The 16,967-nt window shown below is 41.7% G+C and overlaps 1 protein-coding gene across 1 annotated transcript; it reads right to left on the minus strand.

The window, feature by feature from the left end:
* Nucleotides 1-401: 401 nt before the first annotated feature.
* LOC146983865 (all-trans-retinol 13,14-reductase-like) lies at nt 402-16,091 on the minus strand. The gene is made up of 12 exons (XM_085785480.1): nt 15,924-16,091; nt 12,424-12,606; nt 8,106-8,244; nt 7,709-7,811; nt 6,185-6,380; nt 5,909-6,106; nt 4,021-4,140; nt 3,806-3,944; nt 3,593-3,702; nt 2,222-2,388; nt 643-802; nt 402-562 (listed from the first exon to the last, which is right to left on the minus strand). Exons 1-12 carry the CDS (start codon nt 16,081-16,083, stop codon nt 414-416), a joined length of 1,824 nt encoding a protein of 607 aa, XP_085641606.1. The 5' UTR covers nt 16,084-16,091; the 3' UTR covers nt 402-413.
* Nucleotides 16,092-16,967: the final 876 nt, after the last annotated feature.

Below are 16,967 nucleotides of genomic sequence, written 5' to 3' on the forward strand. Positions count from 1 at the left end.
CCATGACCCTTTACAGTGTAGGTATGTTGTTGGCACCAGTTAAGGAGCAGAAGGTGGACCAGTAAGAAGAAGATTACCACAGAAAATAACCACAAAAAAAAAAGGATAGACAATAAAATCAGATGAGATTGTAAAAGAGAATATTTTTATTGATACTTTGGACTTGGAGTGTAGTTTATTCAAATGTTACGATGGCAGTGTTTCTGTTTTCAATTTCAGTTCAAGGGTGATGTCCAGATTTCACCTGGATTCCTATGGACATTGGGGAGATGATAGGTGGTTAGGTGGTTAGGTGTGAAGGTGTGAAGGTGTGAAGGTGTGAAGGTGGTTAGGTGTAAAGGTGTGTGTAAACTTCATTTTGTAACCTGACAGATGGATGAACAGTGTGTGTCTGTAGCAGCACCTTGTCACCACTAGTTCCTCTTGTGATGGTTGTGTTTGCGTTTGAGCCTGGTCTTCAGGCCCAGGAGGTCGATGTAGAGGATCTGGTTGAGGACAGCCGAGGCACAGAGCAGTCCGCCGTGCAGAGCCCCCGCCATGCCGTTACAGAAGACGTCCTGACCTGCACACACACACACACACTGAGCGCACATATCCGTCTCTATCGCCACTTGAAAACCTAACTCCCGCTCCTCCGGTCACCTGTCAGGTAAAGTCCGTCGACCGGCGTCTGTGGTCGTGTCCTAGCAACCACCTCTGGGTTGAAGCGCTCCAGGTTGTGTTCGGCACCGTACATCTCACCTCGCGGAGCGCCCAGATAGTGCACGTTCGTTAGAGGGGTGGCAGCATCCACCATCACCACCTGAACACACACACACACACGCACACACACACACACACACACACACACACACACGCACACACACACACACACACACACACACATAGTATTTGTAGGTATTTTCAAAGTACAGTTGATAATAGAAATTATGCTGGGAATGAGAATGTTGAGTTAAGACAATGAGCTAAAAAGCCGGGTAGCGCCAAGTTACACAAAGAAACCAAATTCATTTAAATTTTAAGTATGCTACTTAAAGGGATAGTTCAACATTTTGGCAAATTGGCCCATCACCATAATCTCTATAGTCATAGCAGTAGGTTCATTACCTTTAATTGTCGGTGCAAGCTGTTTTTAGAACGGCAGAGCAGAGCCGTGAGCTGCTCAGAGCTACGCTACGGAGGCTCATGGAATTTCTTAGTTTCCCTCATCAAACTCATCAAATACACAATCCAACAACTCCACAACGCTCTGGTGGACAAGTTGTGAGCTGCACATTCACCACGCTATGAGATAATAACACAACGTTACCACACAGAGTTGTTTTAGAGGGAAATTCATGCAAAACCGCTGATGCAAGTTGCCTTCAGGGGCAGTTTTTCATCAACAGTCTCTGTATTTCCCTCTAAAACAACTCTGTGTGGTGACGTTGTGTTATTATCTCATAGCGTGGTGAATGTGCAGCTCACAACTTGTCCACCAGAGCGTTGTGGAGTTGTTGGATTGTGTATTTGATGAGTTTGATGAGGGAAACCAAGAAATCCCATTAGCCTCCGTAGCGTAGCTCTGAGCAGCTCACGGCTCTGCTCTGCCATTCTAAAAACAGCTTGCACCAACAATTAAAGGTAACGAACCTACTCCTAAAACTATAGGGATTATGGCAATGGGCCAATTTGCCAAAATGTTGAACTATCCCTTTAAAGAAAACTAGGGCTGCAACTAATGATTATTTTCATTATCGATTAATCTGTTGATTATGTAAATGATCAGTCGATTAGTTGTTAGGTCAATAAGATGTTTGAAAAATGTTGAAAAATGTCAATCAGTGTTTCCCAAACCACCAGACATCGTCCTCAAATGTCTTGTTTTGTCCACAAACCAAAGAGAGACTCAGTTTATTGTCATAAAGGAACAAAGAAACCAGAAATATTCACATTTCAGAAGCTGGAATCAGAGAATTTTGACTTTTTTTCTTAAAAAACGACTCAAACCGATTATTCGATTATCAGAATAGTTGACGATTCATTTAATAATCTATTATTGGTCGATTAATTAAGATGTTTGACCATTGAGGTAATTCATGCACCAAGTGTGGCTGCAGGAGGCAGATGTTAGATCACCTGAGCTCTCACCACGTTGGTTGAAGGACGTCTGTGGTTCAATTCTTTAGCTACTGTTGAATTTCAACCAGTGAATAACTTCTGTACAAACTTGGACATCTACCTTGTCTCTGAGTTGTGGGAAGATGGTGAGGGCCCAGTCCAGGAGCTCCTGGGCCATGCTGTTCTTCAGGTCCAGGTAGTCCTGCCCTCTCTTGCCCAGCTTCGTGCCCTCCCATTCCTCAAACCACTCATAGCGAGCCATGGTCAGCATGGTCATACAGGACTTACCTGCAGGGAGGCAGAAACACGCTTGTTTTCAGCTGAATCTTCTTGAATGGAAGTGGACGTACTGGTAAAGGTAGGAAGTAGGTAGCGCTAATTTCCCTTAAAGGGATAGTTCACCCAAAATTCAAATTTCACTCATTATCTACTCCCCCTCATGTGGACTAAGAGCTGTGAGAAGTTTCAGAGTCCTCCGTCCCTTCTCTGAGTTACGGGGGGGTCCACGCAGCAGTATTTGTCCATATAATGGTTGTCAATGGATACCAACTTTCTTTGTCCAAAAAGACACACCAAAAAACATCCAAATACCTCCATGCTGCTCGTCTGTAATGTCCCTCTTGTATTGAAGCCCCGACATGAGAAACTGTTCCAAAAAAAATTAAATAAGTCTATATTTCAAGCTTGTTTGTAGCGGAAGTTCCCAGTGTCTCAGTTCACTGCTCTTCCTGTGTGACCAGAGGAACAATTTCTCATGTCGGGGCTTCAATACCAGAGGGACATTACAGAGGAGCAGTATGGAGGTATTTGGATGTTTTTTGGTGTGACTTTTTGGACGAAGAAAGTTGGTATCCATTGACAACCATTATATGGACAAATACTGCTGCGCGGACCCCCCCTCCCGTAACTCAGAGAAGGAACAGAGGACTCTGAAAAGTCTCACAGCTCTTAGTCGACATGAGGGTGAGTAGATGATGAGTGAAATTTGAATTTTGGGTGAACTATCCCTTTAAGAGGGAAGGAAAACAACTTTGCTGCTTTTTACACTTGTGACACTTGTGACACACACACACACACACACACACACACACACACACACACACACACAGACAGACAGCCACTGAGCACCTTGTGTTGCCTTAATCATCAAGCATAACATTAGTATCACAGACTGATCGGACAAAGTAGAGAGGGTTAAATAAATGTTAGTATGCTCAGTTAACCTGCAGTGTTTTAAAGGTCATGGTCATTTTATTAGCTTATTTACATTATTCTATGGCAACACTTGTAAAAGCACTAATGACTGTAGGTTTTTCTATAGGTACAGTCCAAGGCCAGTCAACCCGACCTGTGTTTAAGACGTTGAATCAACAAGGTTATCATTCTCAGTTAGCAGTTAGCAGAAGACCAACAGGAACTGAAGTTGGGGAAATGTAACATGAGACACATGATGAGATTTGATGGCTGAGTAGTAAATATAAATGTGTGTTACCTGGGTGTCTGATGCTGGATGTTGGGTCTTTAGCAGATGGGAAAGTGATGAACATCATAGGAATGTTTCCTAATACCTCATCTCTGCTCAGGGAAGAGTATTTCTCCATTCTTCAAATATGATGTTATGTAGAACAAACACAGATGCAGATACATTAGAATTCAGATTAAAAATGGAAGGAATAAAAATAAATAAATGTTATGAAAAACCTACAGTGAATCCAAGTCATTGTCTTTATACATCCAGAAGTTTGTAGAAACTATCCCAAGCTCCTCTTTGGTTCCATCCAGACCAACAAAGACCAGGAAGGAGCCCATACCATGACGTACCATACCCAGCAGAGACTGGATCTCTGGAATCACACACACAGGGAAAGTCACAGGAAATGTACAGTCAAAGTATAAAAAGTATATGTACCAGTACATTACCTGGTTTGTCCTGCACTTGTTTGGGCAGAAACTTCTGGAAAGTGTTGAAGATGCCGGCGTTGGAAATAACAACGGGGGCATGAACCTCGATCTCCTGTTGTCCTTTACGCACCGTCACACCTGACACACAAACAGTGTTCATCACCAGGAAGCATAGAGCGTTGTTTGGTAGAAAGTGAACCTTAGTTAGCACAGATACTGTAGCTGTTAGGGATTTAATATCAACTTAAAGGGACAACCAGGAGTTTTGGAAAGCAAAGTGTTCTCATACTACATTTACCATGAGCCTCCGCACCGTGAAATTCTTTGACCGGTGCAAGACAGACTCATGTTTTCATTCATGAAGAATTAAAGTCAGAGGTTGGAAGACGATCACATACCGTCGTAGTTCCCACCATAAACGGAGATTCATACGGCGGCGTTATTCTCATGACTCGCCACGAAACCGAAAGTAAAGAAACGCTGGTCGGCTCACCCAGCATTTCCACCACCACTAATAATAACAAAATAACCATAGAGACAAAACCATAGATTTATCTAAAATGGACCATTAACAAGTGGTAACGGAGATTCATCCACATTAATATCAGACTTTTTATAACCAATTAGAAACTCCTCATTGTCCCTTTAACAGTAGTACCAGAAGTGCTTCAACACAAATTAAAACAGGTTAGAAAGATGCATCATTTCATTAATTACTTTCCTAAGGTCCTATACTTTACACTGCAACACGTTCGCCATGCCTTATTTGAAGTGTTGATGCAGAAGAAGATATATTTATATATTTGTGGTTTTGAGAACACAAAACAAGACAAAATACATTACTGTAGTTTTCTCCTATCTCAGACCTCTCTGGAGGCGCTCTATCAACAATAGATCAATGAGCCAATCAGAAGAGAGGAGGCTCTGAGGCCTCTCTTTTGATTGGCTTGTGTGGAGTGTTGTGTTGCAGAGTGTTGAGGAAAAAACTCCACAACAACACCAAATCCTGCTGGATGGTGGGCGGGGCTTGAGGTGTGGCTGAGAGTTGTGACATCACAAAGTTACAGAAGTCCACACAGCTTGTTTTAAGGCTCATTTTCTAAATACTTCACTTTGATAGAACTGTAACAACATAGAACCTGCTTTATAATCAAAAAGGACAGGGACCTTAACTACTGTATATATTTTTTGGGCATTAAAAGAATAGTTCACCCAGAAATCAAATTTCCCTCATTATCTCCTCCCCCTCATGTGGACTAAGGGCTGGGAGAAGTTTCAGAGTCCTCCGTGGCTTCTCTGAGTTACAGGGGGTCTCGGCGTAGCAGTGCATGTCCATATAACGGTTGCAAATGGATACCAACTGTCTTCGTAACAAAAAGACACACCAAAAAACATCCAAATACCTCCATGCTGCTCGTATGTAATGTCCATCTTGTATTGAAGCCCCGAAATGAGAAATTGTTCCGGAAAAAAATTAAATAAGTCGGCAGCAGTGTGATTACTGATGCTGGCGCAAATCTCGCGAGATTTGGACGGACCAGGAAGAGGAGCTGCCGTTACAAACAAGCTTGAGATATTGACATTTTTTCGGGACAATTTCGCATTTCGGGGCTTCAACACCAGAGGGACATTACATACGAGCAGCATGGAGGTATTTGGATGTTTTTTGGTGTGTCTTTTTGTTACGAAGACAGTTGGTATCCATTTGCAACCGTCATATGGACATGCACTGCTACGCCGAGACCCCCTGTAACTCAGAGAAGCCACGGAGGAATCTGAAACTTCTCCCAGCCCTTAGTCCACATGAGGGGGAGGAGATAATGAGTGAAATATCAATTTTGGTTAAACTATCCCTTTAATCACAGTGAGCCGGGCCACCACATTACAGAAGCTGTGTCTTCCTCACCGTAGGTCTTCCCCTGCTGGTTGAGCAGGACGCGCTGCACCGGAGCCCTGACCAGCACGGTGCCCCCAGACTGCTGAATGACGGGGACGATGTTGAAGGCGAACTCACTGGCGCCCCCCCGTGGGTAATACGCTCCACGCTTGTAGTGGTGGATAAGCAGCGCGTTAATGAGGAAGCTGGACTCTTTGGGAGGGACGCCTGAAACAAGATCACATTAAAAACATCAGCATGACAGAAGGTTTACTCTGTCAGTGTGATCGTGTGTAGGTCACACACCATAGAACAGATAGGCCGACAGCGCCTGCAGGTCCTTGTTCTGTGTGAGGCGGGACATTATCTCTGAGTGGTTGGTTGTTGCCAGGGAGAAGACCGACGAGATGCGACCCACCAGGCCGGTCCGGACCAGGAAGTTCACCAGCCAAAACGGAATCATCTTCAAGATGGCGATGAGTGGCGTCCGCCTCGCGGCTAGCTGCAGGGAAAGACACACGGGCTTATTTACCATTATCTATCTGACTTAATGAGAAACTTTAAAGGACCAATATGAGAAATACAACTGAAGTATTTTAACAGTTACCACCAACAAGCAGAGGTAAAGCTGCACCTGCATGTCTCTACTACCACCTTCATCCATCATGACTCCACAAGGGGGAATTTTACTATCTGACAGTTTTGCATCATATGTCTTCACCACAGCACACAGTCTTTAAAGGGACATTGTGTAACTTCTCCTGTTATCTATTCAGGAAAATGGATTATTTGGTTCTTCAGTCTGTTTTTCATTAACATCAACAAAGTTCCTGTTCCTTTCAGCTCTGAATGAGCCGTTCATATCATTCATATCTCCATGGAGACGGTAAGCTCGGTGCTGCTGCCATGTGGTGTCTCCATGGTGACGGTAGGTAACCACGGAAACTCAGCGGAGACACCGGAGCTGTCGGCTCAGTCACCGCGGTAACGCAGTGAGGAGGAATGGAGCGTTACACTGATGCTGCATTCACCTGCAGTCGGGCAGACGGCCGTCGCTAACAAACCAGATGTCATTTTAGTCACAGAAGTCCAGAGAAAGACGGTAAAACAATACCACATCGCCATGACAACATATTGTCACGTGTATTGTTTTGCCTCGTGCTGACGGACCACTTGTTTACATAGAGGCTTGTTTATGCCGTTACCTGCAGCGGCTGTCGTCCGTCTGCCGTCTAACCGATTTCACGTGAATGCAGCATGAAAAATGCGACTGAGTTGCTTGTGATCTACAACCACACCGCTGGATGGGAAGAATTCTTACACAATGTACCTTTAAAGGAGACATATTCTGCCCCCTTTCCACAAATGAGAATAGCTCCCAGGTGTCTTAAAGACATGTCTGTGACATGCTGTGGTCAAAATCCCCCAAGGATCAAACATCACAGCTCATTTCATCCTCTCTAAACAGCCCTGTTCACAACGGCTGCTTTCAGTGCCTGTCCCTTTAAATGCAAATGAACCACTGCTTGCCCCGCCCCTTCTACTGGTCCCAGGTAGGAAGGTCTTATGCAATTTTGAATCCTAGTTACATCACTGGAAGACAACTGAGGGAACAGCTGGTAAAACCATCAACCTAGGAAGCCTGAACATTACAGATTTATTTGTCAATTCTCACATTTTTGGGGCCAGAAGGCAAAACAGACACCTAAATATATGTTAAAGAGTCTTCAAAAAGTGATATTTCCATAATGTGGCCCCTTTAATGTCTGCCCAGAAGTATCACAGGAATATAAATAGGATAATATACCAAGCAGATATAACCTCCCATACCTTCATCAGTCTCATGAACTCATCAATGGCCTGCTCCTCTCCTGGAAACTGTTTCTTTAGACTTTCTGCCATCTTCGTCTTCCCTGAATGGATATGGTACTCCCTGAGAATGACAGAGAGATAATGTAGGATCGGTATTCTCATGGTGTAAATATATATTATGTATGTAGATGGATAATAGGATAACACAGAAGCCTGAGATCGTATGAGGAAGACACACAAAGCTCAAGGCCTGAGCTTTGGTCTTCATTTATTATGGTTGGTAATTCCTGGAGAGTTAGATCCGAATGCTGGACGAATGAATGAAGGAGAAAGAGGGCAAAAGAACAGAATAGAAATAGAAATCAAGACTGAAACTTTAAAATAGTATTACAACGAATGAATGTATTTTCCTAACCTGCGCTGGTCAGACTGACCCAGGATCAGAGTGTCAAACTGCTCCCCCAGGCGTGTGAACTGCAGCTGTCCGTCTGTGATCTGGTCCAGGGCCACCTTCAGCAGACTGTTGTCATGGAGCTGGCCCAGGTAGTGGATACCTTGGTCACAGCAGAGAGTCATCAGCCTTTCAGTCACAATCCTATAAGTTTCTCTAATGTTGTGGACAGAATAGAAACCAAGTTGAACCCATCTGACATTAGAACAGGTCTGGATCTATGCTGCGTTCAAAACAACTCGGAAGTCGGAAAAAAACGAGCTCCGAGTTGTAAAAAATGAATTGAACGGCGTCGAACTCTGAAATTACAAGTTGGAAACTCTGGTATCATATCAGAGCTCCGACTTTCCGACTTGACGTCACCACAACATCAAAACATGGTGGACCTCGTCTTAAACAGTTAGAGTTCAGACATTTTAAGTTATTTGTTGAGGTTTTAATGCATATTTTTTGTGTATTATTGCAGTATATGAAATATGTTTATATTAAGGTGTGATTGTTGTATTGTGTGAAATTGTGTTCCTCATATGTGACGGAAATAAGGTTTAACTGTTATCAAGGCTGTAACGTTGTATGTGCACTCATCTGCAGCGTCTCCTCTCCTCTTCTTTTGCCTCCAAAAGAAACACAATTTACTAGGGGTGGGAGAAAAAATCGATTCACATAAATATCGCGATATCTTTTTTGACGATCTTTAAATCGATTTTTCTTTTCAAAAATCGATTTAAAAAAAATAAAAAATGTTTTTGTAAAAAAAAAATTTTTTTGAAAATGTTTTTAAATATTGTGCAATGTGCATTTGTTCGTCTTTTTTACATCCAGAGAGTAGGCTACAGGTTTTGAAAAGGGTTTAAGTTCACTTTATAATGGAGTATGTTAATTTATAGGCTCCTACAGTATTTGTGTGCAGATAAATGTTAAAAATGCTAAAGACTGGGGTGGTGCGTGGCACAGTGGTTAAGGCGGCCGCCCCATGTAGAGGCTACAGTCCTCAACGCAGACGTCCCCGGTTCGAATCCCGTGTCGGGCAGACCTTTCCTGCATGTCATTCCCCCTCTCTCTGCCTCCCCCTTTCCTGTCTACCTCACTATGTGCTGTCAAATAAAGGCAAAAACGCCAAAAAAAATATATACTTTAAAAATCGAGAGAATCGGCAATATCGTAGAATCGCAATCCAAAAAATCGTAGAAGAATCGAATCTGGAGAAAAGCATATCGTCCCAGCCCTACAATTTACTGCTGCATATATTTTCGTATTCAGCGATGAGCCACAATACGCCAAACTTCCTTCGGGTGTCCATGTATTTTCTCTTCCAGGTTCCTGCAGCGTGAACGCAATGTGGGAAGTTGAACATTTCCGAGTTGGGAATTCCGACCTCCGAGTTGTTTTGAACGCAGCATTAGACTTTCTCAGTCGTACCTGGTCCTGTCCTGATATTCATTTGATTGAATGATTAATCATTTTAAACTTGCAGTGATGTCATAGATGACATTACAACTACAAATCATTGATTACTGATGCCAGGATCAGGGCGTGAAAACAAACCTGTCATAAAGTGCAAGTGGCAAAAGACCAGATTGTCAGTTAACTATCCACCAGGCCCTGCTTCATAACTTTAACTATTATATCCACCAGGCCCTGCTCCATAACTTTAACTATTATATCCACCAGGCCCTGCTTCATAACTTTAACTATTATATCCACCAGGCCCTGCTTCATAACTTTAACTATTATATCCACCAGGCCCTGCTTCATAACTTTAACTATTATATCCACCAGGCCCTGCTTCATAACTTTAACTATTATATCCACAAGGCCCTGCTTCATAACTTTAACTATTATATCCACCAGGCCCTGCTCCATAACTTTAACTATTATATCCACCAGGCCCTGCTCCATAACTTTAACTATTATATCCACCAGGCCCTGCTTCATAACTTTAACTATTATATCCTCAAGGCCCTGCTTCATAACTTTAACTATTATATCCTCAAGGCCCTGCTCCATAACTTTAACTATTATATCCACCAGGCCCTGCTTCATAACTTTAACTATTATATCCACCAGGCCCTGCTCCATAACTTTAACTATTATATCCACCAGGCCCTGCTCCATAACTTTAACTATTATATCCACCAGGCCCTGCTTCATAACTTTAACTATTATATCCACCAGGCCCTGCTCCATAACTTTAACTATTATATCCACCAGGCCCTGCTCCATAACTTTAACTATTATATCCACCAGGCCCTGCTCCATAACTTTAACTATTATATCCACCAGGCCCTGCTCCATAACTTTAACTATTATATCCACAAGGCCCTGCTCCATAACTTTAACTATTATATCCACCAGGCCCTGCTCCATAACTTTAACTATTATATCCACCAGGCCCTGCTTCATAACTTTAACTATTATATCCACCAGGCCCTGCTTCATAACTTTAACTATTATATCCACCAGGCCCTGCTCCATAACTTTAACTATTATATCCACCAGGCCCTGCTCCATAACTTTAACTATTATATCCACCAGGCCCTGCTTCATAACTTTAACTATTATATCCACAAGGCCCTGCTCCATAACTTTAACTATTATATCCACCAGGCCCTGCTCCATAACTTTAACTATTATATCCACCAGGCCCTGCTTCATAACTTTAACTATTATATCCACCAGGCCCTGCTTCATAACTTTAACTATTATATCCACCAGGCCCTGCTCCATAACTTTAACTATTATATCCACAAGGCCCTGCTCCATAACTTTAACTATTATATCCACCAGGCCCTGCTCCATAACTTTAACTATTATATCCACCAGGCCCTGCTCCATAACTTTAACTATTATATCCACCAGGCCCTGCTCCATAACTTTAACTATTATATCCACAAGGCCCTGCTGCATAACTTTAACTATGGAGGGATAAAAACCACACATTATTCTTGTCAGATTACTGCAGAATATTTGAATATGTTTCTATTTAGTTACAGTTCTTCTGCTCTTCTAGACCAGCTCCACTCTTAAAATAATAATAATAATTAATTGGCTTTGTATTTCAAAAACAAATAAACGTTCACTCCCTCTCATGCTGGGTGTGGCCTCCCGTCTTCAACACTCTGACCTTAAAACTCATAAAGTCTTCCAAAAATGTTTTTTGAAATGATCAATTCTTCTGAAAATAAGATCTCAGGAACGCCAAGAGGGAGTGTCACCTGGCACACACACTATTCCCACTATGACCCACTGCACTAATGTGTCCTATTAACAAAACACTGCTTCTTCCAACTAAGGACCATCTCTAAGCTAAGAACTCTGGTGTCAATGGCTGAATTGGAAATGATTATCCATGCTTTTATCTCGTCTCGTTTAGATAGACTGTAACAGTCTTTTTACTTGTTTTAATAAGAAAGAGCTTGAAAATAAGAATTTTGTTCTTAATTTGCTCGCCTGGTTAAATAAAGGTTAAATAAAAAATAAAAAAGCTTGACCGTCAGGTTATCCAGAACTCCGCCGCAAGGCTTTTAACTCACACAAACCGAAGGGCACATATCACGCCTGTTTTAGCCTCACTGCATTGGTTATCTTTGCATTTTAGAATCAATTAAAAAATTTTAGTTCTCACTTTTAGAGCCTTACAGGGTCAAGCTCCTTCTTACCTGTCTGAATTTATACAGTTTTACACCCCAACCCGCAGTCTGAGGTCCTCTGACCAACGGCTTTTAGTTGTTCCCCTCACGCACTTTACAACCAGAGGTGACAGATCTTTTCCTGCTGTAGCTCCCAGGTTGTGGAACGCTTCACCCTTTTCATTACGCTCTTTGGATTCTGTTGATACTTTTAAAAATAACCTAAAGACTCCCTGATTTAAACAGGCATTTGGTTAACCTGTGGGTCTTTGTACCTGTGCTTTTCTTGTATGTTGTTTTTTTTGTCTTGTTTTGTTTTGCTCTGCCTTGTTGCCACTGTTTTAACACTGTGAAGCACTTTGTGGTTTTTACCTGCGAAAGGTGCTATACAAATAAAGTTTATTATTATAATTACGCAGACTGTTCAAACATGGTTTAGGATAAAAGTGTTAAATCTTCAAACCATTTAGATGTAAAGTGATTTTACAATGACGATGATGTATTGTGCAGATAAAAGCTGGCAGTAACCACAGACATCCCAGCAGAGTGTTATCTGTCTGAACACATGATGCTTTTACTGAGTGGGAGAAAAGGATGTGTGTGTTGTGTGTATTCTGTGTGTTGTGTGTATTGTGTGTATACTGGCATCTTACCCACATCAAACTCAAAGCCCTTGTTCTGGAAGGTGTGTGTGCAGCCCCCGGCCTGGTCGTGCTGCTCCAGAACTAGAACTCTCTTCCCGGCTTTGGACAGGACAGCTGCTGCCGTCAGACCCCCGATCCCGCTGCCGATCACCACGGCGTCCAGAGTCGGAGGAACACGGTCCGCTGTGAAGCCTGCAGCAACACACACACACAACACACACACACACACACACACACACACATTTTACAGTAAAATCAGCCTGGGGGAACTTTTTTTTTTTTGGTTTTGTTTTTTTAAACATTTTTTGAAGACTTGCACTTTTGTGCTAAAGTTTTAACCCTGTAAAGCGTGAACCATGAAATAATTGTCAGAAAATTCTAAAATTTTGAAATTGGACCTTTTATTGGACCTTCTGACAAAAAGTCCATTTTTTTTTTAAAGGGACAACAAGGAGTTTCTATTTGGTTATAACAAAGTCTGATATTAATGTGGATGAATCTCCGTTACCACTTGTTAATGGTCCATTTTAGATAAATCTATGGTTTTGTCTCTATGGTTATTTTGTTATTATTAGTGGTGGTGGAAATGCTGGGCGAGCCGACCAGCGTTTCTTTACTTTCGGTTTCGTGGCGAGTCATGAGAATAACGCCGCCGAATCGCTGTTTATGGTCGGAACTACGACGGTATGTGATCGTCTTCCAACCTCTGACTTTAATTCTTGATGAATGAAAACATGAGTCTGTCTTGCACCGGTCAAAGAATTTCACGGTGCGGAGGCTCATAAATGTAGTGTGAAAACACTTCACTTTAACAAAACTCCTGGTTGTCCCTTTAATAGGAGATTTGCATAGAAAATGACCTTACATTACGGTTCTACTATAAAATAAGTTATGAAATATTAAGTAGCCTAGTTTTACTTTACATAAATGCAGTAACTATATTCCTATTGAAGTTTCAGTACATTTTTTTAAAGTTTTTCTTACGTTATCTTTTTCAAAATTGGCAATAATATCCATGAGAAAACACATCTGGGTGACTGACTGACAGCGGCCATATTGGATGTCCCAGTGAAGCTGCTGGTGCATAAATAAACAACTGCACCCTGCTGGTTTGTCTGGTCATTGCATGTATCTGATTGTACACTTTAGGTAGGTCTGAAAAACTCATGTGTTTTCATGCATCAAATTTGATACAAATGGCGACATTAGAGTTAAACTTTTGGGAGAAAACCACACCTGAAGAGCACCTGTGGATCATAATCACCATGACGACCCAACAGCACCTCCTCCACTTTTTTGGTTTAAAAAAACAAATAAAAACATCGACACAAAATCTCAAATCTAAAACAAAAACCAGACGTTTAATAGAATGAAAACAGCTGCAGGTCAACAGGGCCAATCACAAGCCTCCGTTAGGTTACAGTTCATTTTAAATGGTATTATCTTCCCAGAGCAGAATAATAATAATAAAAAAAACACAGACAACAGAGACTTGAGACTAATTACAATCATAAAATCACACTTACCAAGTATTAACATTTTTAAGACCTTTGAAAAATTGATTTAAGACATTTTAATGCCAATTAAGGCCTTGTTTTTAGATGAATGAATTCAATGCCTTTTAAGACTTTTTAAGGATCCGTAAGAACCCTGGTAATATTGGTTTAAGGTCAAGTGTCTGTTCATATACTGTATGTGTCAATAGTTCAAGTGCAGCTCTGTTCTCATTCAGTCAGAGTGAACAACAGACTGTGTCTCTGTCTCAACACATAAATCATGTTTCATGGAAGAGTGAAAGACGAAAGAGTTGAAAAACCTTCACAATGTAAAATATAATTCACCCAATTAGAAAATACCCATTTCCATCAGGTTGCCATTTGTGCAGTAACACCTCCATCTAGTGGCCAGACCCAAACACACCACATGAAATAAATAGGACACCTGAGGTATTTTACATTTAAGTTACATTGTTTCTCATTAGTATTTCTTGCTGCAGATGTGAATCATGTCTTTTGAAATGATTGTAGGTGTAGGGTGATAAAGTGGTAACACACAATTTTACAGTCTTACAGCACATAACAAGACTCCTATCATCTTAACATTTTCAAATGTAACACTTCAATTGTGAAATAATCCACCTAGATTGAATGCATTAGAAGGGAGCCAGTGCAACAGTATTCTCTTCCTAGATGTTGTCATGTTTTATTAACAAGCACTTAATGCAAATGACTCCACCTGATTTTAAATATAGGTTTTATTTTTATTCTAACATAGGCTACTGCTGCTGTTATTTCTTGTCCATTTTGCATAATCTGTCTGTGTGGTACGGTGAGAAAACGCGGTCTTGTGATTTGTCTTTTTGTTTGTAATGTAATTTAATGTGTGGGAAGCCGAAGATACATTTTTAATAAGGTGGGCAATCGCAATGTGAAACTAAACTAAAGTAAACTAAACTAAACTTAACTTAACTTAACTTAACTTAACTAAACTAAACTTAACTTAACTAATAACCCTAAGAAAATCGTTTAAACAGCATTTGTATAGTGATTCTGGCTTCATTCATTCAGCCATGACGACTGTATATTAAACCCATTATAAAACCATTTCATTTACTTCATTTTCACAGCATGAAGAAAATGTTCAGTAGCAATAACAACAGGAGCGTAGAAATAAAGAGAAAGATAGAGGTTTGGCTACAGGCGAGTTCAACCTGTGGATGAATTGATGAACACTTTTAACTCTTTTATTCCCATGTAGTGTTGGCTGTTGTTAAAGGGATAGTTCACCCAAAATTCAAATTTCACTCATTATCTACTCACCCTCATGTCAACTAAGGGCTGGGAGAAGTTTCAGAGTCCTCCGTTCCTTCTCTGAGTTACGGGGGGTCCGTGCAGCAGTATTTGTCCATATAATGGTTGCAAATGGATACCAACTTTCTTCGTAACAAAAAGACACACCAAAAAACATCCAAATACCTCCATGCTGCTCGTCTGTAATGTCCCTCTGGTATTGAAGCCCAGACATGAGAAACTGTTCCACCGGTGATTTGCACAGACACAGGAAGAGCAGTGAACTGAGACACTGGGAGCTTCCGCTACAAACAAGCTTAAAATATAGACTTTTTAAATTTTTTCGGAACAATTTCTCATGTCGGGGCTTCAATACAAGAGGGACATTACAGACGAGCAGCATGGAGGTATTTGGATGTTTTTTGGTGTGTCTTTTTGGACGAAGAAAGTTGGTATCCATTGACAACCATTATATGGACAAATACTGCTGCATGGACCCCCCCGTAACTCAGAGAAGACACGGAGGACTCTGAAACTTCTCACAGCTCTTAGTTGACATGAGGGGGAGTAGATAATGAGTGAAATTAGAATTTGGGGTGACCTATCCCTTTAACATGCATATGGTTTTAGGTGTTAAGTAGATTGTGTAAGTTCTGATTGTTTCTAACCTTCTAAGTATTTTGAATGAAAGAAAATCAAGATAGACAACAACAGTTGTACCTTTCTTCAGCCTCTCGTCCCTCAGTCTGCTGTCGGTGACCAGGGGCCCCGGGGGCCTCAGGCTCTTCTCACTGAACACCTGGTAGCGCCGCCGGGTGCTCAGGAAGAAGGTGAGCGCCGCCAGCAGCAGCACGCAGCACGGCACGGTCCACCACCACATCGTAGAGCAGAGGAAGGAACAGTGTGATCTGGAGGAAGAAGAGACCAGCCCAAGGTAGGAGTGAAGGATGGAGAGACAAGGAAGAAGAAGATAAACTACCACCCACCCACCCAGGCCGTCCTGGTCTGCAGGGAGGGGTGAAGGGAGAAGTGGAGAGATGGTTCAGAAGCACCATAAAAGCACACAGAACACATGACGTTCAGAGGATTCAGAGCAGATTACACATTCTCCACACCAAGGTCATGAGATTTAATCACTCCGTTCACTTTTACCACCGCAGATGTGATGTGCTGGTTACTGAACGCCCTCGGGACGCGTGGGTCTACAAAACTCTTACTGTAGGGCTGAAACCACCACAGCTCCACCATGTGAGGGGGGACAAAGATGCTGTGAACAAGACACTGCTCAGTTGGGGCTGATTAGATTTCTGGTCGACTGGGCTGATGTGCATGTGTGTGTTGGTGAATCATCTTACAACCGAATCCCAGGAACCCCGAGAGCGGCTGCTTCAAAGGAGTAATAAAAAAAGAGATCAGGATGTGAGTAATTCTTCACTTATTAATCGTTCAAAAGGTGTAATCTGGATAAAAATGATCCGGATTTTGAAATCCCCTTTTTTTTGCTATCCAGGATCACGTAATCTGTTTTACTTTCATCCCAGTTGTTCAAAGCACAGTTGGATTGGATCAGTCTGATCCAGATCCAAACTTTTCAAGATGACCAAATCCAGATAATGAGTCTCTAGATGGGATGTGCATCACACTGAAGGCTGATTGGTCTGTAAACAACAGGTAGAACAGCAGCATGGCTCACTCAAAATGTGTTTATTTTAGGGCCGGGACGCGATTAAAAAAATTAATCTAATTAATTAGAGGCTTTGTAAT

Source organism: Trachurus japonicus, chromosome 8 (genome assembly GCF_045865225.1).
Source record: "Trachurus japonicus isolate A0001 chromosome 8, Traja_1.0".
NCBI classification, from domain to species: Eukaryota; Metazoa; Chordata; class Actinopteri; order Carangiformes; family Carangidae; genus Trachurus; species Trachurus japonicus.